At 37.2% G+C, this 24,199-nt stretch overlaps 1 protein-coding gene across 11 annotated transcripts in view; it reads left to right on the top strand.

Moving 5' to 3' along the window:
- The window catches only part of UBR2 (ubiquitin protein ligase E3 component n-recognin 2), a 123,854-nt gene that overhangs the window by 70,088 nt on the left and 29,567 nt on the right, over positions 1-24,199 (top strand). For 7 of the 11 annotated variants that reach the window (XM_049653246.1, XM_049653247.1, XM_049653245.1 and 4 more), the window contains 18 exons: positions 545-708; positions 798-897; positions 3,195-3,323; positions 4,406-4,589; positions 7,531-7,592; positions 8,247-8,357; positions 9,294-9,359; positions 10,752-10,874; positions 11,014-11,077; positions 12,031-12,155; positions 15,191-15,243; positions 16,453-16,555; positions 17,549-17,597; positions 18,033-18,187; positions 19,848-19,950; positions 22,914-23,023; positions 23,135-23,215; positions 23,542-23,720. In XM_049653246.1, the coding sequence (XP_049509203.1) occupies positions 545-708; positions 798-897; positions 3,195-3,323; positions 4,406-4,589; positions 7,531-7,592; positions 8,247-8,357; positions 9,294-9,359; positions 10,752-10,874; positions 11,014-11,077; positions 12,031-12,155; positions 15,191-15,243; positions 16,453-16,555; positions 17,549-17,597; positions 18,033-18,187; positions 19,848-19,950; positions 22,914-23,023; positions 23,135-23,215; positions 23,542-23,720 (1,961 nt within the window). Of the gene's footprint in view, positions 1-226; positions 364-544; positions 709-797; positions 898-3,194; positions 3,324-4,405; positions 4,590-7,530; positions 7,593-8,246; positions 8,358-9,293; positions 9,360-10,751; positions 10,875-11,013; positions 11,078-12,030; positions 12,156-13,582; positions 13,749-15,190; positions 15,244-16,452; positions 16,556-17,548; positions 17,598-18,032; positions 18,188-19,847; positions 19,951-22,913; positions 23,024-23,134; positions 23,216-23,541; positions 23,721-24,199 lie in introns of those variants that run through there. The other 4 variants (XM_049653253.1, XM_049653254.1, XM_049653255.1 and 1 more) reach the window with 4 other exon arrangements.

Here is a 24,199-nt window from a genome sequence, read left to right as displayed (position 1 = left end):
TGTGTGTGTGTGTGTGTGTGTGTGTGTGTGTGTGTGTGTGTGTGTGTATCATTTAAATGTATTTGCTTACTCAAAAATACATAGATATGTATATCTATACATAGAAACAAGAACAAAAATAAATTTTAAAAAGGAGATTAAGAAGAAATATAGTTTCATACTGAGTTCTACAGAATCTGTGATATGAACCTCTGGATCCTAGAATAATTATACCATACCATTATAGGTATCTAAATGTCTCAGTTAAGGAAAATTTGCAGCCTGGTTCAGACCCCCTCACCCCGAGTTGTCTTTGAATAATGAGCCATGGATATGTCTCCTAACATTCTGGCATCTTTCTCCGTGATATAATTGTTGCTTCATACACATGGCAATTGGAGTAAGTAATTGTTATTTAGAAATACACAGTAATGCATTTATGATATTATATGTTTGCACTGAAAAAGGTTTAAACTTCAAAGAGCTAACCAATATTGGTGACTTTTTTTTAGATTTCTAGTAAATGGGTTTTGATTACCATGTACTCTGATATACTTCGTCCTAGGCTCGGATGCTCATCACAGAGGAAAACCTAATGACCATTATCATTAAGACTTTTATGGACCATTTGAGACATCGAGATGCCCAGGGCAGATTTCAGTTTGAACGATATACTGCTTTACAAGCCTTCAAGTTTAGGAGAGTTCAGAGCCTTATTTTAGATCTCAAGTAAGCTTTTGTTGAATTATCCAACCACTTGCAATTTATAAAATGTCAGTGTTTACCCATATATTCATTGCTATTTTTATCTTGTTCAGGTATGTGTTAATTAGCAAACCAACTGAATGGTCAGATGACCTGAGGCAGAAGTTCCTAGAAGGATTTGATGCCTTTTTGGAATTACTCAAATGTATGCAGGTATGTATAAACTGACACATTTTAAAGGGAAACACTGGGGGCACCTGGGTGTCTCAGCTGATCAAGCGTCTGACTTTGGCTCAGGTCATGATCTCATGGTTCGTGAGTTCAAGCCCCACATCAGGCTCCTCACTGATAGTATGAAGCCTGCTTAGGATTCTCTCTCTGCCTCTCTCTCTCAAAATAAATAATCTCTAAAAAAATTTTTCAAAAATAAAAGGAAACACTTTTCTTTCTTTCTTTTTTTTTTTTTTTTTGGTTCATTGACCTGAACATCTTTTTATATTCTTTTCATTTGGGACACATTTCTAAAAGAATAATTTGGGTGACTACAATTTGGACCAAGAAGCTCCTCTTTAATTAGAAACTCTTAGCAAGGTGTAGAATGAATGAGATCCCAGCAGAAGTTCTGGCATCTGCTGTGTTGGTTTTTTTTTTTTTTTTTTTTTTTTTTTTTTGGTTATTCTTTTGGTTAGCATTAACATTCTCTTTGGGGATTGTAATTTTACAATTACAATATTCTACAATTTTACAATTACGATCTTTTTAATATTAGGCTTACGTGGAAGCATTATCAAGTTAATTATTTAAGAAACTATAATGTTTGATTTTTTAGTTTTAATGTTTCCATATTTCTTTTTCTCTCCTTGGTGTGATATTTGTATAATACAGTATAGATCTTATTCCCCTATGTTTAATTCTCTTCTTTGGAAACACCCCCATATACAGAACAGAATCTAGAAACAGAAGCCAACTGGTGTATTTAACCAGTTTTAACTGTAAGAAGGTAGATGATATCCCAAAATATCTGAGCTGCACCGTTATGATTCTTTTAATAGCTATCCAGCTTTCGTAAGCAAGAAATAGCAAAATTGACTGATCATTTTTGGAAGACATTCTAGTTTCTGTGTTGGGTGGTGGTTCATGATGTTTAGTTTATTATAATACTTCTGTGTTTTTTCTTATATCTGTAGAAACAATATCTACTTTGGTCATTTTATTTATTTTTTAAATGTTTTTATTTATTTTTGAGACAGAGACAGAGTATGAGCAGGGGAGGGGCAGAGAGAGAGGGAGACACAGAATCCGAAGCAGGCTCCAGGCTCTGAGCTGTCAGCACAGAGCCCGATGTGGGGCTCGAACTCATGGAGTGTGAGATCATGACCTGAGCTGAAGTCAGGCGCTCAACCGACTTGAGCCACCCAGGCGCCCCCACTTTGGTCATTTTAAATACTTTAGTATCCTCTATTTTCTGTTATTTAATCAGTTCTGACACACCAAGCGTAGTTAGGCTAGGTTCTAAAAAATGATATTCTTTTTTTTTAATTTTTTAATGTTTTTATTTATTTTTGAGAGACAGAGACAGAGCACAAGTTGGGGAGGGGCAGAGAGACAGACACACAGAATCTGAAGCAAGCTCCAGGTTTGATCTGTCAGCACAGAGCCCAACACAGAGCTTCAACTCATGAAGTGCGAGATCATGACCTGCGCCAAAGTTGGACACTTAACTGGCTGAGCCCCCCAGGAGCCCCTAAAAAATTATGTTCTTAATTAAGATTCTTTCAAAAATGTATATTCGTATGAAATAATATTTTACTTTCTGTTTTTCTTTTGTTTTCGTTTTGCTTTTTTTTCTTTCTTTTTTTTTAATGTTTATTTTTGAGAGAGAGAGAGAGAAAGAGAGAGAGAGAGAGAGACAGAGCTCAAGCAGGGGAGGGGCAGAGAGAGAGGGAGACACAGAATCCAAAGCAGGCTCCAGGCTCTGAGCTGTCAGTGCAGAGCCCGATGCAGGGCTCAAAACTGAGCCGAAGTTGGACACTTAACCAACTGAGCCACTCAGGCACCCCATGTTTTGCTTTCTTTTAGTGTCTGAGAAATTTTAGTTGCAGATTCAGAATAAGTATAAAAATTTTGTTGCAGTATATTGTAAAATATATTTATAAATTCAGTAACATTTTAAAAGCCTATCCAATTTCTTCTAATAGTTTGGTCTGTAGATGATAGGGTTAAAAATAATTTGAAGGATTGTTGCAGTGAAATATACATTTTATTGTTTAAAACATAAAAAAAATTGCCTCAAATAATTTGTTTTATACTGGGATTTTTAATTTATATTTTAGAGACTGTTATATAAATATGTAATTTAGAGTTGGACTTACACTACTTATTCTTGTTAAAACTTCTACTTTGTATGTTTTTGTAATCAATATATATTTCTTCTATATTATTTCTTAAGTGCCCATGTAAGAGAACAAATATAATTTTAATCCATTTTAAATCTTTTTGCTTCCTTTAAGGGGATGGACCCAATTACACGTCAAGTAGGACAGCATATTGAAATGGAACCAGAGTGGGAGGCAGCCTTCACACTACAAATGAAATTAACACATGTCATTTCAATGATGCAAGACTGGTGTGCTTTAGACGTGAGTTTCCTCTAGGGGTAGGGGGTAAGGTGATAAATGGAGGGGGGGAAATAAATTCCTCAGTAAATTCTGAGGAGATCTGGAGAGGGTAGTAGTGATACTTAACTCATAAAACAGCATATTTTCCTCTTACCTATAAATTCCATAAAAGTTAAAATTCTGAATCCTCAGGAAAAAATTGGAAAATAGAGGAAGAAATAATCCACTCTCTCTCTTCTCTTATGTTACTATCTTAATTTTTTCTATAATCCCATCTAGATTTTGAGCATATAAAAAGAGTTTAGAAATTTATCCAAAAGTAAAGCTTTACAATTGTTACATTTGTCCTGTCTTAAAATTATTTTGCTTTCCTTTGGCTATAAAGTCTAGATGAGAGCCTGTGTAAGTTGAGAGGTAAGAGAAGACTTCTGTGAGATCTGAACTATGTGTCAGAGTTAACTGGTCAAAGAGTAAAACATATTCCTGGCTGAGAGACAGCTGCATCATGCTCTGTGATGAGAAAGAGTATGGTTGGTCCAGAAGCTGTGAGAAGGCTCAGGTTGGAGCACAGAGGTTGAAGGTAGAAAAGTGGACAGGTGCCTGACTTCGCAGGGCCTTGGAAAGAAATTTGGGTTTTATTCTAACAAATTGAGATGCCACTAGCGGCTACCAAGCAGAAAAAGTGACATAACCCAGTTTACATGTTTTTTAAAGTTATTCTGTGTGGAGAATAGATGGAGGAGGGCAAAAATAGATTTAATAGATGGTTGGCTTTCCTTTGAGTTACTGGAGGTGATCAGTGGCCAGGTTTGAGAGAAATTTAGAAGGTGAAATTGCTGGTTTGGGAATAGATTGGACAGTGGGAAATGAGGGAAAGGAGGGTATTGGAATAACTTCTAGATTTCCACAGCTGTATGGAGATGTCATTCACTGAGACAGGGCACTGGAAGAGGGAGAGTTGGGGGAGGGAAGATTGAATTTGGTGTTGCCTATATTGATATTTGAGGTACTTACGTACTTACTCTTCGTCGAATTTGAGGTGCTTATTCAATGTTGTAGAAACCCAGCCTTTTGAATAACTTACAGAAAACCCTCTTTTTTAGGAAAAAGTGTTAATTGAAGCTTACAAGAAATGCCTTGCTGTATTGATGCAGTGTCATGGTGGTTTCACTGATGGTGAACAGCCAATCACGTTAAGCATTTGTGGACATTCAGTGGAAACTATCAGATACTGTGTTTCCCAAGAAAAAGTTAGCATTCACCTCCCAGTTTCTCGCTTACTTGCAGGTAAAGCATTTCTCCCCTCCCCCCCCCCAAGGACCCTGAAATCATTTTTTAAATTGTTGTTTGTGACTAATATTTATTGAGCACTTAGTACACATTATACTGAGAGTCTGCTAAGCATTGACTTAATCACCATCCGCCTGTGAGGTAGGTATTGTTATTGAATTTCCTTCACGGATGGGAAGACTGAGACACAGAGGTGACTTGCTTAATGTTATGCAGCGAGAAAGAGAGTGGGGATTGTGAGGTGGTTTGGCACCAGAAGCCATCTTTATAACAACCATACCATAGCACTTCTTCAGACTTTTTTTTTTTGAGAGAGAGAGAGAGGGGGGGGGGGGGGAGAGAACATGCATGAGGGAAGGGCAGAGAGGCAGAGGGAGAGAGAATCCCAAGCAGGCTCTGCACTGTCAGCACGGAGCCCAATGCAAAGCTTCAACTCACAAACCATGAGATGATGACATGAGCCGAAGTCAAGAGTTAGAGGCTTCACCTGAGCCACCCAGGTGCGCCCCCTTCAGACTTCTTCACTGCACTTAATCACCTGTTGTTACTGCTTAACTCAACCCAGATTCAAGGTCTGTGTTGTTAAATTCAAATTGCTGTATCACTTAAGTGATTGCTGGTAATCTGAAACCACCCCCAAATTTTTTTCTCTCCCTCCAAGCTTATTTATTGATAACCTTTTTAGGGATAGTTTTTTAATCATGAGTGGTTGATTTACAAGTCATTTATATTTGGTACGATATTTGAGGCTGCCACCTTGCAGCAACCAAAAACTTTGAATATACATTCGTCCATCTCTGCAGACTCATTTCAGTGTAGCTTCCTTCTGTATTTCTTGATTGCAGGGATTCTTTTTTTTTAATTGTAGGAAATCTTATCCTGCTCACATACTGTTGTTCCCTTTAGTTCCATTTTTAACAGAGAGAGTAGAAAGAAGTTCTAAAGGTAGCTATTTTTACTCATTGCAGCATTTGTAATTCATCTTAAGTGTATGGCTCAGTAACCTAATATGACGTGAAAGTGGGGTGCGTGTGTGTATGTGTGTAAGAAATTGGGGGCGCCTGGGTGGCGCAGTCGGTTAAGCGTCCGACTTCAGCCAGGTCACGATCTCGCGGTCCGTGAGTTCGAGCCCCGCGTCAGGCTCTGGGCTGATGGCTCGGAGCCTGGAGCCTGTTTCCGATTCTGTGTCTCCCTCTCTCTCTGCCCCTCCCCCGTTCATGCTCTGTCTCTCTCTGTCTCAAAAATAAATAAAAAACGTTGAAAAAAAAATTTTTTTTTAAAAATAAAAAATAAAAAAAAGAAATTGTAGAGAACTGATACCATTTCTTCCTTAAACGTTTGGTAGAGTTTGTCAGTGAAGCCATAAGAACCTGATACTTTCTTTTTTGGAAGGTTATTAACTACTGATTCCATTTCTTTAATGGATGTAAGTTAATTCTAGTTATCTGTTTTTCCTTGTATGAGTTTTGGTAGTTTGTGTTTTTCAAGAAACGGGTACATTTCATCTAAGTTATCAAATTTGTGGGCATAGGGCCATTCCTGGTATTCCTTTATTCTTTTAATGTCCATGGGATCAGGACTAATAATCCCTGTTTTCTGAAGGCAATTTTTCATTGTTCTGACCATTATCCCATCTTCCTCCTGCTAGAGCCTAGCATTAGAATAGTCTTCTGGAAGTCGTGAAGATTTAAGATAACTTAGCCACCTGGATATCGGTAGTACAACAAATGGAACAACAACCAAAAAAACAAATGGAACAACAAAAAAGCACTTAGTATGAAATTATGATTGTGGGAAGAAATCTCTTATTTCTGTAACTTGTTCAGGCCCAGTTGTGTTTCTGTGAGTGCTTTGAGCATCCTGAACCTGTTGATAGTCAATATGAGCAGGTAACAGCGTGGTGTTGTGGAAGAGTATTCAGCTGGAGTGCAGGAACGTTGGTCCTGTTTACTGCTCAGCTGCTGATCTTTGCTGCCTTTAAAAATCTGGTTGTATGATGGAGGCTGATGCTGATAGTTACCCACAAGGAAAATAGTACCCTTCAGATGTACTAATTTCTGCCTAGGTGTCTACCGCTCTCAGACCTTCTCAGTGAACATTTTTGAGCATTCTACTCACTGTTGATAAAGCTTGGCCTGAATGCTTATAATCTAATTGAAGAGCTAAGGACACACATACAAAATAGTTCAAGAACAACTTGGAGTGTGTACTAATGGAGGTTGAGTGTCAGAGTGTCAGAATGAGACTCAAAATGTAGGTCTTCTCGGGTGACAAAAGCCTTAAGCCAGGCTTGACCCACATGGCCAACATCCACTGATAAGATTATAAAAACCATTCCCTGTTTAGACAACATAAACAGGATAATTAATTCTTAAGTAACAGAATTAACTAAGGTGGAGCTATACAACAGCCCTTTGCAGTCAGGAATTTAAGAGGCTTTGATCTTAAACTGGAAGTTCTGGGGAACTTAATTCTGAGATCAGGATCCACGCAGACCATGAATCCCAGAACCAGTTTCCCTGTTCACTTGCCAGAAGGATCTCTCCTACTATACTTTAAATGGGAACAGACTCCATAGCCCAATGAAACATGACCCTTCAAGTTGGCATAACATATATAAATTGCTTTAATAGTTCTATAACTGCTTTTGTGTGTTTGTATGTCTAACATTTATCTCCATAAAATGTCATCTGTGTATATCAGTACATGTAATTAAGACTGTGGTTCTAAATGTGCCTTTGATCCAGAGGTTCATTAGAATATCAATTAAAAAGCTTCATTTATGGATGCAATTCATTTTCTATCTTAATTTGTAATGGGATAAGTTCCCAAAGAAAAAGAGAAAAGAAGTTAGATACAAAGTTGAGTGAATATTTAGGACTTTTTTCTAAGTGACTTGCAGTTGTAGAAATACTTTTTTGTTTATTCTTCCATGCAGGTTTACATGTATTATTAAGCAAAAGTGAAGTGGCATATAAATTTCCAGAGCTACTACCTCTAGTAAGTAGTACTAACATTTAAAAGTAAATACCTATGTATTATGTTCCATGTATTTGAAATCAGTTTGAAACAAACTTTATTAAACAAGAGTTCTCCAGAAAAACAGAACCAGTGGAAGAGTGTATCCACATGCATGTGCACATGGGTATGTAAGTATGGAGAAAGAAAGAGACAGAAAAAAAATGGATTTATTGTAAGGAATTGGCTCATGCACTTATGGGCCTGACAAGTGTGAAATATGCCTGCCTGGCGGTCTGGCATGGCAGGCTGAGGACCCAAGGAAGAGTTGATGTAGTCTGAGGACCAAAGGCAATCTGGAAGCAGAATTTCTTCATCCTGTGTTTTCTCTTAAGGCCTTGAACTAATTGGATGAGGTCCACCCACATTATGGAGAGTAATCTGCTTCACTCAGAGTCTACTGATTTAAAAATTAATCACGTCTACAAAATACCGTCACAGCAACATTAACTGGTGTTAATCAAAAATGGTACCATGGCCTATCCAAGTTGACACATAAAATTAACCGTCACACGAACGTACTTTGAGTAATTTTAACTACTGTTTTATATAAAGTTTCCATCCCTATCAACCAGTCTTCTTTATAGAGTTGAGATTTTTGAGTATTTTTTTTTGTTTTATTTTTTGTCTTTACAGAGTGAACTTAGCCCACCCATGTTGATAGAACACCCTCTTAGATGTCTTGTTTTATGTGCCCAAGTACATGCAGGAATGTGGAGAAGAAATGGGTTCTCTTTAGTAAACCAGGTAAGTGTATTTTTAGTTTATGAATAGTTTTCATCCATTCCTTTGACTTCTGTGAAGGTTGTAATTTTCAACATACTTAAGTCATTGAAAGTTGAGTAACTATATTAAAATTGTTCAAGAAGATAAATGTAATGTTAAACCAAAATGTTTCTTGGAACTTTTATTCATACTTTGTCAAGAAACAATATCAAAAGTACAAATGAACTTAATTTTCTTGATATTTAACTTGAGATCATTTTTTAGAACAACAAATGTAATATAATAATTCAGATTTCATCCCTTTAAATTGTGGTAAAAGTTCTGTTAGATGGTTGTCAGAGGGGAGGGAGTCGGAGGATGGGTAAAATGGGTGAAGCTGAGTGGGAGGTATAGGTTTCTAATTTTGGAGTCAGGATGAGAGGCACAGCATAGGGAATAGAGTCAATGGTATTATAATAGTGTTATATGGTGACAGATGGTACCTATACTTGTGAGCACAGCGTAACGTGTAGACTTGTCCGATCACTGTCTTGTACGCCTGAAACTCATGTAACATTGTGTGTCGACTCTACTTCAATCAAAAAAAGCTCTATAGTAATTAGCTCTGAAATTGAGGTTTTAAGTTTTAGACTTCATCAAGTCTTGGTATAGATAAGGTTTTCCCCCCATTTTTCGTAGCTATAAACCTTACAGAAGTAACTTTCTTGGGAGAACCAGAAAGTTAGCTGCAAAATGTGAACCATACAGTGAACACTGAAATCTCAAAATTTCTAATTAATTAATCTCTGCTAAGATAGCATTAACTGTTGAGGAAGCCACATTGTGTGTTGGTGCGTGTGCACACACACACATTCACACTTGCATCGAACCCATGTGCTCTTGGGGATTGGGGAGAGGAGGGACCTGCACAAATAAAAACCTATTTGCCCAATGTAATTATTATTTTTTTTTTTTTAGATTTATTACTACCATAATGTGAAATGCAGGCGTGAAATGTTTGACAAGGATATAGTAATGCTTCAGGTAATGAATTAAAAGCATTAAACTTACAGTTCATTGGGAATTGTTTTCCTTGTTATTTCTACAGAACCCAGTCACTTAGGATTACTTCCAAATCTGTAACTTTAGCCTAGCCTTGTCTACTGAGCTCCAAACTCATATGACTAAGAGCCTGTAGAACATTTTCATCTAGATTTCCTGGACACATCTCAGATTTAACATATTCAAACTACTCTTATTTCCTCCATACCTTCCTCCTATCTTGTGTTTCCTATCTTGCGTGTATTGTTCAACAGTGTATATAGTTGTTAGAGTCAGAAACCTGAAAGCCGTCCTTTTTTCATTGTCCCCAACCCCCTTAAAGCCCCAACCCCCTTAAACTGATTTGATTTCCAAGGCTTGTGAAACTGACCTTTCTTAAAATTCTCTGAAATTGCCATGCTCTGTCTTAAGTCTTAAACTCTGCACATTTCTTTCTTTTGCTCCCTAGTTTGCCCACCCTACCTCCTTCCTTTTCCATTTACCTAGTAACTTGTTTTCCTGCATGTCTAAGTGTTCAGGGTCACTTTCTCCAGAAAGCCATTGCAGACACACAATAATGTGGCTACGTATCCCATTTGGGAAGGCCCATAGCATGATGCTCATCCCCAGCGTAGCTTTCATAGCTCTGGATTGTGGTTGCCTATTTACTTTTTGTCCCCTCCACTAAATCATGGCAACTATATCTTAGTCCCTGTTTGTCTGTTGTGCATAGCACAATACTTATCACATAGTAGTTTTTCCATATTATTGCTGTGGATTGAAAAATTATAGAAAAGTTATGGAATATAAATTCCAAAAATGATTGGTTCAAAATAAATTAAAATCCAAGTTGATTTAGAATTTATACAGATGAAATTAAAGGAGAATTAAACTAATACTTAAAAGCTGTTACTTCAGTTAGTATAGTTTTTATCAGCAAAAATTAGTTTGAGAGTTCTTGGTAACAGTCTAATATCATGTATATAAAAAGTACTAGAAGCTTAATTGCCATATCACATTTCTCTCTGAGTCCACATACTAGACGGTGACAGGAGAATGCTGAAATAAAACTTAAGAACTGAATTCATGGGGTTGCAAGTAATTCAAAGCATTAAAAGGAAAGAGAACCTATAGTCCATGTTACTCTGATGTGTTGGTTTAGGGGAGGGTTGTTTTGTTTCTATTTCATTTTGTTTTACCAACTTAGATTCTTGTCCACACTTGTAGCTTCCACAAGTAGGGAATTGGGCTAAATGGGTTTTCATCTTGTATTGGGATTGGTGACTAAGCTGTTTTCACCTATGCAACCCAAAATATCTTTCACTAATTATTTAGTAACCCTTTTGACCTCCCTCTTTTCCTTTATCTCAAACATTAAAAAAAAAAAAAAAAAAGACAGGTGTCTCTATGATGGATCCGAATCATTTCCTGATGATAATGCTCAGCCGCTTTGAACTTTATCAGATTTTCAGTACTCCAGACTATGGGAAGAGATTTAGCTCAGAGATTACCCATAAGGTAAGAGCATGTTTTATAAGCCGTTTATAAGCCTCATTTAAAGAAGTATCTTCCATTCTTTTGGGGTACATTCATCACCTGAGATAATACAGTACTGGTATTCTTATCTCTGAACTTTCTCTCCCCCTGCTTGCTACAGGATGTAGTTCAGCAAAATAATACTCTAATAGAAGAAATGCTATACCTCATCATAATGCTTGTTGGTAAGTTTGGATTGTTTGCGACCTTTATAAATTACATTGGCTTTTGTGGTGGCAAATAGTTCAGAATTTCTGAGCTATGTTTCTTTTAGTTGAGTGGTTCTTCAGTTTGGGGGGAAGGTTAGAGCATCCACGTCTTTCTCCCCTCTGGTTACCGTAGCACCGAGAGTGATGGTCCTGTGGCAATTTGGAACAAGAGAGTAGACCCACTGAAGTAGAATTATCTGAAAGGCTCCTTGTCTGAGGAGAAAGAAGGGGAACAGAAGAGCAAGCAAGAATAGGATATTTAGGATCTATTTACTGTTACTTTATATCTTAGAGATGTTTCCTCCCATGGTTTTGTGTCACAAAACTGTTATCTTGGCTTTAGATACAATAATAATAATAATAATAAATTAATAGAGACATGTGGCTAATAGATGCAGGTTTCTTTTCTTACTGCCTGTATTTTCAGTCTTGTCACCTCCATCTTTCCTATTCTTTTATCCTATACCTTCCCCACCTCCTCTGCTGTTTTAGACTCTGTTAGTTCATAGAACAGAGAATCCTGGCTACTGTCAGGAGGTAATATCTTATTTGCCACTAGATAGAAGGACAAAGGAAGGCTCCCCTCCCTGCTACCATGTGCCACATGGCGGGAAAGCAGTTTCCGAGGCTACTGGTTCAACTACTGCTGTACCACTTTTCTACTACATCCAGTTCCTTCCTGCCTTCTGATCCCATTCTTTCAAAACAGCAACCAGAGTTTTCTCTCCTCTGCCCAAACCCTGCACTCACTTGTTGTGTCTGAGCCTCAGAGGTTAAGAGCTGCTCTCACCCTAGCTTGTTGCCAAGCCAGTTGCTACCTTCCCATTGCATAGAAAGAAAAATATATTGTGTTGCATGAATTATAAGTATATACTGCTTAAGTATGCTGGTTATGTTAAATGTGTGGATATGTACTTTTGCATTGACAGGAGAGAGATTTAGTCCTGGAGTTGGACAGGTAAATGCTACAGATGAAATTAAGCGAGAGATTATCCATCAATTAAGCATCAAACCTATGGCTCATAGTGAACTGGTGAAGTCTTTACCTGAAGATGTAAGTACCTATACCTTAAAAAAGAAATTTAGAAATTCTTCCCTCCCTGTCAGGCTAGTGTGTAGAGATTACTTCTGTATACCTTTTCCAGTGATAAAGACTACAGTTCTAGGACATGTATAACTCCTACTAGTCGCTCTTACTAGAAATAATTAGAAGGGTGCTTGGCTGGCTCAGTTGCAGAGCATGTGACTCTTGAACTTGGGGTCATGGGTTTGATCCCCATGTTGGGCATAGAGATTACTTTAAAAAAAATGTTTTAATGCTGAAAAAAAAAAGAGAATACTAGGGATGGGGGATAGAAAAGAGCAAAGAAGTAGAATCTCTTACAGGGAATTCTTAGAAGAGATAAGGATGCTAAATAAAAGTAAACCTGGTCTTGGGGCGCCTGGTGGCTCAGTCGGTTGAACGTCCAACTTCAGTTCAGGTCATGATCTCGTGGTTCGTGAGTTCGAGCCCCGCGTTAGGCTCTGTGCTGACAGCTCAGAGCCTAGGCCCTGCTTCGGGTTCTGTCTCCTTCTCTCTCTGCCCCTCCCCCGCTCACACTCTGTGTCTGTCTCTCTCTCTCAAAATAAATAAACATTAAAAAAAAAAAAAGTAAACCTGGTCTTGAGAACTGAATTTATGTATCCAGTAGATAAGGGCTTGTTATAGAGTCTTTACTACAAAGTTGCCATGGGTGGTGTAATGTTTAACCTAGTGTATTGGAGAAGGAAGTGAGAAAATACCTGCCCGGCTGTGTTGAGCAAACTGAAATTTTCCAGAGCTTTTTCCTTCTGAAGCATTCAAAAACTCTTCTTAGGGAGCCATCTCTTTTCCTTCTAGTGAATGTAAAATAATGTTCGTGGGCATTCAGAGGCTAATTATAACTGTTTCTCCTCTAGGATCTCAAGGTCTTTGGCCACCTATTTTTCAGCCACAGGGTTTTTCAGATAGATAACCAACACTTATGGTTAGGAGTGGTCCTTATTTCCTTGAGGCTTTTCAAAATGTTTCCCCAAATTTGAAACATAGATCAAAACTTTCAACCTTAATGGTCATTCTTCTGGGATTTAAACCCCTATTTGTTTCATAGTAATACTTCCTTTAAACTTTGCATTATGAAAAATTTCAAATATCTATAGAAATAGAAAACATAACAGAACCCATCTCCAGTTTCAACTAGTCTTGTTTTATCTTTACCCCATCCATGAATCCCTGCCCCTCCCACCCCCGGATTATTTTGTTAAGAATGTCAGGTTAAGCCACAGATGACCATACACGCTCTCCACCATCCAACCAAAACCACAGCGTGAGTTTGCAACAGGGGAGGGAAAAAAAAGAGTCAAAACTTCCAAGGCCCTGGTTTTTTTCTTAAAAGTACTTGAAAAAGGAAAATTCATTTGTGTTTTTTATTTACATTTAATATTTTTTGTATGTATTGTTAGGGGTCAACCATTTTTAATGATCTCAGATGACCAAACCAGCCTTTGGAGTGTTCTCTGTTCTACTTCTGACTTTACTTGTGGTGGACCATGTTCGTTATAATTCCAAAGGAGAAAAAAAAAACTTTGAAAAAAAAAAACAAACAGAAACAACAACAACAACAACAAACAGTCTTAATTCCGAGCATTCCAGTAACTTTTTTTATGTATGTACTTAGCTGTACTATAAGTAGTTGGTTTGTATGAGATGGTTAAAAGGGCCAAAGGTAAAAGATCTCATTTTTTTCCTTTTTTGTCTGTGCTGTTTTATTTATTTTTTTGGCCTGTTTGATGTAGGTGTACTGTTGTACAACAGTAATCCAGAATTTTATTTTGCTGAGCTGTTCTAACCAAAACAAAACAAAACAAACCAAACGAACAAAAAGCCCAGAATACCAGATTTACCATTTCATCTATAAATAGAATTGTATGTGTGTAAAACAATGGTTCTCGGCCAGGGACAACTTTGCCCCCACGAGACATTTGGCCAGATCACCACTCAGGGCAGGGTCGTATGGTGCTCCTGGCATCCAGTGAGCAGAAGCCAGAGGTGCAGCTGAATATCCTGCAATGCACAGGACAGAACCCCCATAGCAAAGAATTGTCTGCTCTAGATGTCAGGGCCAACATGGAGAAACTGGTCCAAAAGGACTTTTAGGAAAACTTGTCTATCCGTATGCCACGATCACACCTAAAAGAGCAATAATTAATAATTTCTTAATACCACTAGATATCTAGTCAGGATAAAAATTACTTGTGCTTTTTTAATACAGGAAACGAATCCTGAGTTGCTAGATGAGAAAGCGATTACAGTTTCACTTCGACTTTAGAATAAAGAAGAATACAATTTAAAACAGCATTTTAAAATACATCTTGTACAAAGTAATGGCAACTATATTTGCCAAACATTTTTGACCAGAGAATTCTTTAATTAGAATTCCTATTAACATCTTGTTATGAATAGGATATGATTTCGGAAATGCTGTTTTACCAAAAATAGATAAGAAATTAGTGTAACCTTCACGAAATGCTAAATATCTTACGTAAATTTTAAATGTTATGTGTACTTTGTGCTTTTAAGTTAATTCCTTTTGAGAGCTGTCACCTTGAAACCGTAGGATAGTGACTTATTTTTAACTGTATGAGTTTGAATGAATGTTAGCTTATCAACTAAATTTCCCTTGTTATGTATTAATAATTATGTTTACTATGGAATCCTCGGCTATAAAAACTGGGATAATAGTATAGCCGCTTCATAGAGTTGCTATGTAAGGCTTAAGAAGAGAACAGCACAGGGGCACCTGGGTGGCTCAGTGGGTTAAGCATCCAGCTTCAGCTCAGGTCACGATCTCATGGTTTGTGGGTTTGAGCCCTGCATTGGACTCTGTGCTGACAGCTCAGAGCCTGGACCCTGCTTCTGTGTCTCCCTCTCTCTCTCTGCCCCTCGTTGCTCACGTTCTGTCTCACTCTCTCAAAAATAAAAATTAAAAAAGAGAGAGAAAAAAGCACAATGTTTAAAGTGCTAGCAGATACACAATTAACATGAAACACACTTGTTTCTCATACTGTTAGGAGAACAAGGAGACTGGCATGGAGAGCGTAATTGAAGCAGTTGCGCATTTCAAGTGAGTTTACTTCCTGTTGTTTCCAGTTCAGTTGTTTTTAATATATTAATTTTTCTTGGCGTTTCCTTTGATGGAACTGAGAATGAAATTGTTGCCTTCAGAGAGTGACAGCCTTTTCAGATACATAATTCTGAACTAGATTTCTCACTGTCCTTTCACTCTTCTGATCTAGCTCTTCACTCAGTAACTAATATTGATTTATGAGAATGTTCGCTGTGCTCAGAACCAGTGTTCATAGCTGATAGTTTCAGATAATTGACATTAAACTGAACAGATGACCTAAGGCAGTGCATTGAGCTTTCTTAAAACTGCTTTCTTCGTTTTCATTTGAATGTGCCTCCTAAGTTATGGGATGGCCTTTGAATACTGCCTTCACTCTTCCAGTGCATTGCCCAGTCAGTAAACCAGTTTACCCCCACTAAGATTGTTGAGGCAGCTTCTCAATGCTGCTTTTTCCTTGCTCCCACCCCAACAGTAATGTCTTTATTTTTGTTGATTATAAAGATACAATATATGGGGACATCTGGGTGGCTCAGCCAGTTAAACATTGACTCTTGATCTCAGCTCAGGTCTTGATCTTGGGGTCATGAGTTCAAGCCCTGCATTGGGCTCTGCACTGGGTGTGAAGACTAAAATTAAATTAAATTAAATTAAATTAAATTAAATTAAATTAAATTAAATTAAAAGATACAACACTTGCTTTTAGAGAAAATACAGAAATATATATATAATATATATAAAAGGTGTATATATATATATATATATACACACATATATATATATATAAAAGATTCTCTAAACCTTAAAATTGTACCTACTTTTTTCCACTTCTACTCTGATAAGTAGAACTTATCAGAGATATCTTTATATGTCAAAATTTAAAAATTATTATTACTTTTAGTGATGTTCAACTGTTTAGAGGTGTCGTAATGTGCATAACCTATTCCCTATAGTTAGACTTTGAATTGTCACTACAATGACCATCACATTCACCTGTCCAGTTAGGATTAATTCAAAGTGGATGTGTCAGGCAAAATGATGTACATAGAGCTTTGCTGTAGATTGCCAAAGTAACCCATAGAAAATAGTAACAGCTTACATCCACCAGAAGTAAATGAGAGCTTTGATTTTTTATTCTGTTATCTAAGCTTGTGTCATAAATTAGTGTATGACTTTAGTAATAATATTTTAAGGACTTTTTTTCCATAGAAAACCTGGATTAACAGGACGAGGCATGTACGAACTGAAACCAGAGTGCGCCAAAGAGTTCAATTTGTATTTCTATCACTTTTCAAGGGCAGAGCAGTCCAAGGTAATTGGGAAAATTAAAAGTGTACTGAGGAAGAGCTGTGTTTCTTTGTTTTTCCTAAACAACTTTTACTGCTTTTCAGAGATTGAAAAAGGATACATTTTTATTATAGGAAATTTGAAAAATATAAAAAGTATAATGAAGGAAAGTATAGATTACCTAAAATATCACTTCCTAACATTTTGGGTTCCCCCTCCCCATGTTTGCTACATACATAAGATCTATATAATTATATACATAACCACACATATGTAATTGTATTTTACTGGCTTTTGAAGACAGATTGTCAACCTATGTAATAGTCAGTTAAGCCATTTTATGTTCATTTCAGAATTGCTACTACTTAACATGTTTTCCCATAGAAATTTATGGAATTTTCCTCATGAGTCTTAGTCAAATTTTGTCTTTTAGCAGTCTACTCTTAAAATACTTTTTCAGTAGATGGCGTTAATTAAACTTGAACATGAAGCTTTTGTTTAGTTTTAGATGCGTGTTGCAGAGCTCAGACCCAAATAACTTTTTTGGTTTTGGTTTGTATATGTTTCCCCTGCTTTTTAAAATAAGAAAGAACTCCTTGGGGTTTGGGGGGTGGGGGGGGATGGTTAGTGGGGAAAAAAATAACCTTGGTGTGTCGGTGTGGGGAGGGGGGGACTATATATAAAACTAAGGGTAAATCTCTTCTAAAATCAGAAGATGAGAGGCACCTGGATGGCTTAGTCAGTTAAGCATCTGACTTCGGCTCAGATCATGATCTCATGGTTCATGAGTTCGAGCCCATCATTGGGCTCTCTGCTGTTAGCATGGAGCCTGCTTCAGATCCTCAGTTTTCCGCCTCCACCTCTCCCCCCACCCCCGCCAACAAAAAAAAATAATAAAGTAAATAAATAAGTAAAATGAGATCAGAAGATGATATGACAAAGACTAACTTAGTAGTTTTGGGTATTAGGTGGTTGTGCATTGCTAATTCCCTGTCCAAATGTCTTCCTTTCTTATTAGGCAGAGGAAGCTCAACGGAAATTGAAAAGACAAAATAGGGAAGATACAGGTACTTTTAATCTTTCTAAAACTCTCTTGTCAGTCTCTTCTCCTTGTTAAACGTTTTCTATCGACTATAATGATTATCCTTGATGAAGTGAAAGATTTAAATATATGCTTTCTGAGGGAACATTCAAGGCTAATAAATATGCAAATATAGGAATAATTAGTACTGAGTCACCTTTGGGTTACTGATTTTGTCTCAGATCCTAAGACATTTCTAGGGAAAACAAAGCTTTCCTCTGTACTGCTTCTATTTTTGTAGCTGTTTTTATGCATTTGACCTTGAGAAGGTAAAATATAGTTTTAACGTGTATTAGTGGATATTCTTTGAATGAAGACCTATCAAAAGTATCTAATACAGGGATAGGTTTGTTTGGTTTTGTTTTGTTTTTTTTTTTAAGCATGTTCTACAAAGAAACCAATAATAACTTTATTTGTGCAGCACTTCCACCTCCAGTTCTGCCTCCATTTTGCCCTCTGTTTGCAAGTCTGGTAAACATTTTGCAGTCAGACGTGATGTTGTGCATCATGAGGACAATACTGCAGTGGGCTGTAGAACATAATGGATATGCCTGGTCTGAGTCCATGCTGCAAAGGGTAGGTTTGAAGACATTTATTACTTATATTTCTGTGTGTTTTTGGTAAAAGCCAGAATATTCTTGTCCATATCTATATACAGACAACTTAGCACAAAATGCCATGTTACCTTAATTTGAAATATAGTAATATTATTACTGTTTTTTGTGTCTGACAGTGAAAATGATAGCCAGGCAGATATGCTTTTGTACCACATGGTTGCGGTTCCCTTTTCTTGTTGGCCTATCTGCTTCTCATTGATTGTTGGTGATATGTCTTTGTTTATGCAGTACTCTGACGTTTGTATAATGTGTTATCTTTGACCTGTGTTTTTTATTTAATTCCCTCAAAACCCCCGTGGGTTCATCAGTATCTGTATTTTGCAGTTGAAGAAATTGAAACTCACAGACTAATGGTCTTATAGCTAGTAAGTGACATGTCTAGAACCTTGTTGGTATTTTACTTTATAGCTTTGATGTAAGTCATTCTTGAATTATTTATTTATTGAATTCACACAGCATCCCTTTTGGGTAGATACAACTTTTTCCATTATGTAGATGAGCAAGTCAGTTTTCAGTGAGATTCAGTCAGCTTGTGCGTGTCACTCAATTAGTAAATAACATAATAGTAATTATTCAGTTAATAGACTTAGCCTACTCTGTACCTTATTCTGTGCTAAGTACTTTTACGTACAATATTTGCAATCTTCAGAACTCTAAAGGGAAACTGGTTTTTTCCATTTTAAAGATGATGAAATTAGGCTCAGAGGGATTCCCTGAAGCCATGTAGCTTGAAAGCAGTGAAGCCAGGATACAAATGAAAGTGAGCATTCTTCCAGAGCCTTCTTCCAAAGCTACTTTTCTTTCCATTGTCTCAGCAGCCTCAAGTATCTCATTGGCTAAGATGTGTGTATACTTATACCCCCCTCCCATTTATAAATATGCTTAAAACGTAAAAGCACAAAGCTATGGTCTACTAGAGACCATCAGTATTATCTGAGCAAAAGATTTGTCGGAAATGATGGAGAAAAAAAAAGAGTGAAGGCTATTTACCTTTTGTGTACATTTGCTTTGTGTCATTCAAGCTAACCTAATTCATCCAAGTCTCCAACAGCCACAGTAGCTCTTTGTGTGGGGAAATGAACAGACGCCCTACATACATCTCCTTCAAAAATTGAGGAGCAGGATAAGAGCAGTAAAAATGCAAATAGACTCGGTGTAATTTTATATTTTCTTAGAAGCCTGGTAAGGAATTTTTTGCGAGATATAAAGAAGAACTGTTAACATCATTATAAGTTACGTGGCATTAGAAATAAAAGTATCTGTCTTTCTGAGATGATTAAGATTTTTAGTCCTTAGAGAAATTTAACTAGAGAGTATTGTAGACTAGCTCATTACATGATAGATGCTTTCAGCTCTAATTATTTGGCCACTGAGATTCTTTGAAGATTTTTTTAAGACCATAGTATAGGGATAGCATAAAACTGAAAAGTACATATTATATGAATGGTTGGTCAGAGTTTGAATTTAATAAAAATTAGTACTTCAGCCTGTTTTTTTACTGCACTTGGTCTTCAGTGGTTTGCTTTATCTTTTCTCAATCATGAACATTTTTGTTATTTCTTACAAAAATATGTACTTGGTTTTTGATTTACTAAAAGTTACAAAATATTTTATTTGAGGTGTTACATTTAATTGGAATGGCACTTCAGGAAGAAAAACAGCATTTGGACAGTGTCACAGAAGAGCATGTAGTAACATTTACCTTCACTCAGAAGATATCAAGTATGTATATACACTTTTTACTAAACTAATTCAAGATACCAGTGATTTTAAATATGGAATATAACCTCTTATTTGCTCATGTAAATTCTAAACAGGTTATAATGGATCCAAATTTCTGAGGCTGTATGTATTCATCTGTGTGTTAAAGGTACTATATCAGATCCTGATATATATTCATAAAAATACTTAGGGACTGTGCATACTTAAAATACATAAATTTTAATTTATAAACTGAAAACCTTAATGAGGAGTCCTTAGTTTGAAATCAATATAGTGCATACATTTAAATTCTCACATATGCTTTTGAAAACACAAAGTATGCTATCAGGATTTCACTTCTACATTATTGCTATTACCTTATAAAGACACTGAAAAGAAGAAAATGTGCTATAGGGAATTAGTGTATCATTTTATATAAAGTAATGTGATTTTTTTCTCAAAGGCCAGGAGACTTTTTTTCTAGCTTTTTTTTTTTTTTTAATGTTTATTTATTTTGAGAGAGCGTGTGCATGAAGGAAGGGGCAGGGAGTGAGAGAGAGAGAATCCCAATCAGGCCCCACACTGTCAGCATAGAGCCTAACGCAGGGCTCAGTCTCCCCAACTTGAGATCATGACCTGTGCCAAAATCAAGAGTCAGACACTTAACTGACTGAGCCACCCAGGCACCTCTTTACTAGCTTTTTATTATTAAAAATTTTAAACATACAGGCAAGAGTTGGTACAGTAAACATCCATGTACCTACCACTTAGATTCAGTAATTAGTACTTTGCTATATTTACTTTAATATTTGCACACTTTTTAAAACCATTTGTTTTAGCCATCGTGTTTCTTCTCTAAGGAAAAGGTTTTCCTTTACTGATTTTCAAAATAAGCAGTTGGTCTAAAGTTGCCTTCAGTGGTGACAACTGTAAATCTTTTTTGTTTGCTTAGGATGGTTGTGTTTTTGGTTTTTAATATTACTCTTGGAGGGCACCTGGGTGGTTCAGTCTGTTGACTGACCAACCCTTGATTTCAGCTCAGGTCATGATCCCAGGGCTTTGGGATTGAGCCCCGTGTCGGGCTCCGCACTGAGCGTGGAGTCTGCTTAAGAGTCTCTTTCCCTCTCTCCCTTTGCCCCTCTCCCCTGCTCACATGCTCATTTTCTCTCTCTAAAAAAAGAAAAAAATACTACTCTTTGATTTTTATTTATTCAGTGTTTTATAGTCACATATCAAGATTTCCTTTTTAAAATAGTTTCTTTTTGAAGCTTAAACTGCCAATCTTGGTCACTGGGAATCTATTCAATTGGCTTCACTGTTCTTTTGACCCAAGCCCATTAGTATTTGCGCACCACATTGCTTTCTGGCACAAAAGATGCCCCAGGCGCATTTGTGCTTTCCCTGCCCCAGACCTACAATCATCCATTTGCTGAGGTATTTTAAAGAATTTGTGGTGGTATCCTGAGAGTGACAGTAGGTGTTATGACAGGAGTGGTCTTATTTGCTGCTAGTTCTCTATTTTTCCCCTTTTGCCCTCATCCAGGAAAGTGGGAGGAAGACAGGAAACTGCCTTTCCCCACTGAAGACTATGTTGTTAGGTGCCAGCCTTTCCCTATTCTTTTCTCTGTCAGTATTTCTTTCTATGGATTAGCATTGTATCTTGTGCCGTCTTTTTTTTTTTTTTACTTCAGGATAACCACACAGAAAACTCCCTAATTTCATCCACTCATCACTATACAATCTCAGATTCTGTTTCTCTTTTTGTCTTTCTTTTCAATAATCATCATTTTCTCTGAACATTCTTTATATTTCTCTTTAAATTTTTTTAAATGTTTTTATTTATTTTTGAGAGAGAGAGAGACATAGCATGAGCAGGAGAGATACAGAGAGAGAGGGAGACACAGAATCCAAAGCAGGCTCTAGGCTCTCAGCTGTCAGCACAGAGCCCGACACGGGGTTCGAACCCATGAACCACGAGATCATGACCTGAGCCAAAGTCGGGCGCTTAACCAACTGAGCCACCCAGGCGCCCCTCCTTATATTTTTCTTTAAACATTTTATATAATTAAAACACACTGTTTAGGGGTGCCTGGGTGGCTCAGTCTGTTAAGTGTCCGACTTCGGCTCAGGTCATGATCTCACAGTCCGTGAGTTCTGGCCCCGCGTCAGGCTCTGTGCTGACGGCTCAGAGCCTGGAGCCTGTTTCAGATTCTGAGTCTCCCTCGCTCTCTGACCCTCCCCTGTTCATGCTCTGTCTCTCTCTGTCTCAAAAATAATATACGTTAAAAAAAAAAAATTAAAAAAAGAAACCACACTGTTTAGAGTCAAATCCCTAAACTATAGCCACAGAACTTTAGATCTGAAAGAATATTAAAGAGCGCATAGTTTAGTCTCTTCCCCTCCTAGGAATATTTTGCCTAAATGGCAGCACTTAAAGAAAATCAAGAACTGGACATTTCTGACTATAAAACTAAATCAGCTAACATTAGATTAAGTATACTCTTGAGATTATGGACTTGACATGTATGTCTTTCCCTCAAATAAAAAATAACTTACAGAGAGAGAAATGGATTTTATTTTGAATCTAGGTTTTATTAAAAGGCCAAAACACATTGATATATTTTTACACACACACACACACACACACACACACCTGTAATCCAGCTCTTTTCTTAGACTTTGTAAAATCTGAGGTAGTCCTTTCAGCTGGGTTTTTATTTAATCTTGCTAAAAGCTATGTTAAAATAATCATTTGGTGTAAGATGTCCGTTTTGAATGATGAAAGCATTCTAGTTAACAATTTGTTTGAAAAGTACAGATATATTACATTTTTAAGAAATATTGAAAATCTCTAAAAAGCAGAGCTGTAATTAAATGATGGGCAGATGATGTTATAAGCAACTTTATTTATCTTCTCATGCACAGTAATAAGCACTGTGAAGTGGTAGCTGTTGTTATCGTGAGTTTTATTTTTTCTGCCTTAGAACCTGGTGAAGCCCCAAACAACTCTCCTAGCATACTGGCTATGCTGGAAACACTACAGAACGCTCCCTACCTAGACGTCCACAAAGACATGATTAGGTGGATATTAAAGGTAAAATTTCCTGCATCGCTCTGCTTTTTTGCAAGAAACATTCAGTGTTTGTTATCTTTAAATTTTGATAATATTTCATAGCTTCCAAATAACTGATCCTTTTTGTCATAGACTTTTAATGCTATTAAGAAGATGAGAGAGAGTTCGTCCACCAGTCCCGTGGCAGAGACTGAAGGAACCATAATGGAGGAGGTATAAGAGGCAGCATGTGGTCCTACTGCAGCATTGTAGCAAGTTCACTATAAGTAATTTAATTTGTCTGCAATAAGTTGGTAGTTGATATTCACAAAAAATGTGAATTCCAAGAAACGTGCCACTATTTGTTTATCTTTATTTATTGTAGCAATTTTTTTTGCTCTGCCTTTTTTTTAACAGGTTAAAAAAATCTTTTCTCTTGTTTAGATAAATGAGATTATAAAATAGTTTTTAACCAGTATTTACAATAAAGATAGTTCTCCCTTGGGGTAAAAATGTGCATTTAGCATCTAATGGTCTAATTAAATGAAGCATAATTTCAGAGTTCAAGAGACAAAGACAAAGCTGAGAGGAAGAGAAAAGCCGAGATTGCCAGGCTCCGCAGAGAAAAGATCATGGCCCAGATGTCTGAGATGCAACGGCACTTTATTGATGAGAACAAAGAACTCTTTCAGCAGACTTTAGAACTGGATGCCTCTGCCTCCGCTGTTCTTGATAATAGGTAAAAAATAATCAACATTTTTTAATCTCTTGACCATTGGTTTCTCAACTAGAAAAGATGTTGCTTTTCTTCCTTAGAAGTATATTTTTGAGGCGCCTGGGTGGCTCAGTTGGTTAAGCGTCTGACTTCAGCTCAGGTCATGATCTCGTGGTTCGTGGGTTCGGGCCCTGCTCAGGCTCTGTGCTGACAGCTTGGAGCCTGGAGCCTGCTTTGGATTCTGTGTCTCCCTCTCTCTCTGCCCCTCTCCCGCTTGTACACTCTCTCAAAAATAAACATAAAATAGGGGCGCCTGGGTGGCTCAGTCGGTTGAGCGTCCGACTTCGGCTCAGGTCATGATCTCACAGTTCGTGAGTTCGAGCCCCCGTCGGGCTCTGTGCTGACAGCTCAGAGCCTGGAGCCTGCTTCACATTCTGTGTCTCCCTCTCTCTGCCCCTTCCCTGCTCATGCTGTGTCTCTCTCTGTCTCAAAAATAAATAAAC

This window comes from Panthera uncia, assembly GCF_023721935.1.
Source record: "Panthera uncia isolate 11264 chromosome B2 unlocalized genomic scaffold, Puncia_PCG_1.0 HiC_scaffold_24, whole genome shotgun sequence".
Taxonomy (NCBI): Eukaryota; Metazoa; Chordata; class Mammalia; order Carnivora; family Felidae; genus Panthera; species Panthera uncia.
Note: the sequence above shows the minus strand (reverse complement) of the source record. Positions and strands in the feature narration are given on the sequence as shown.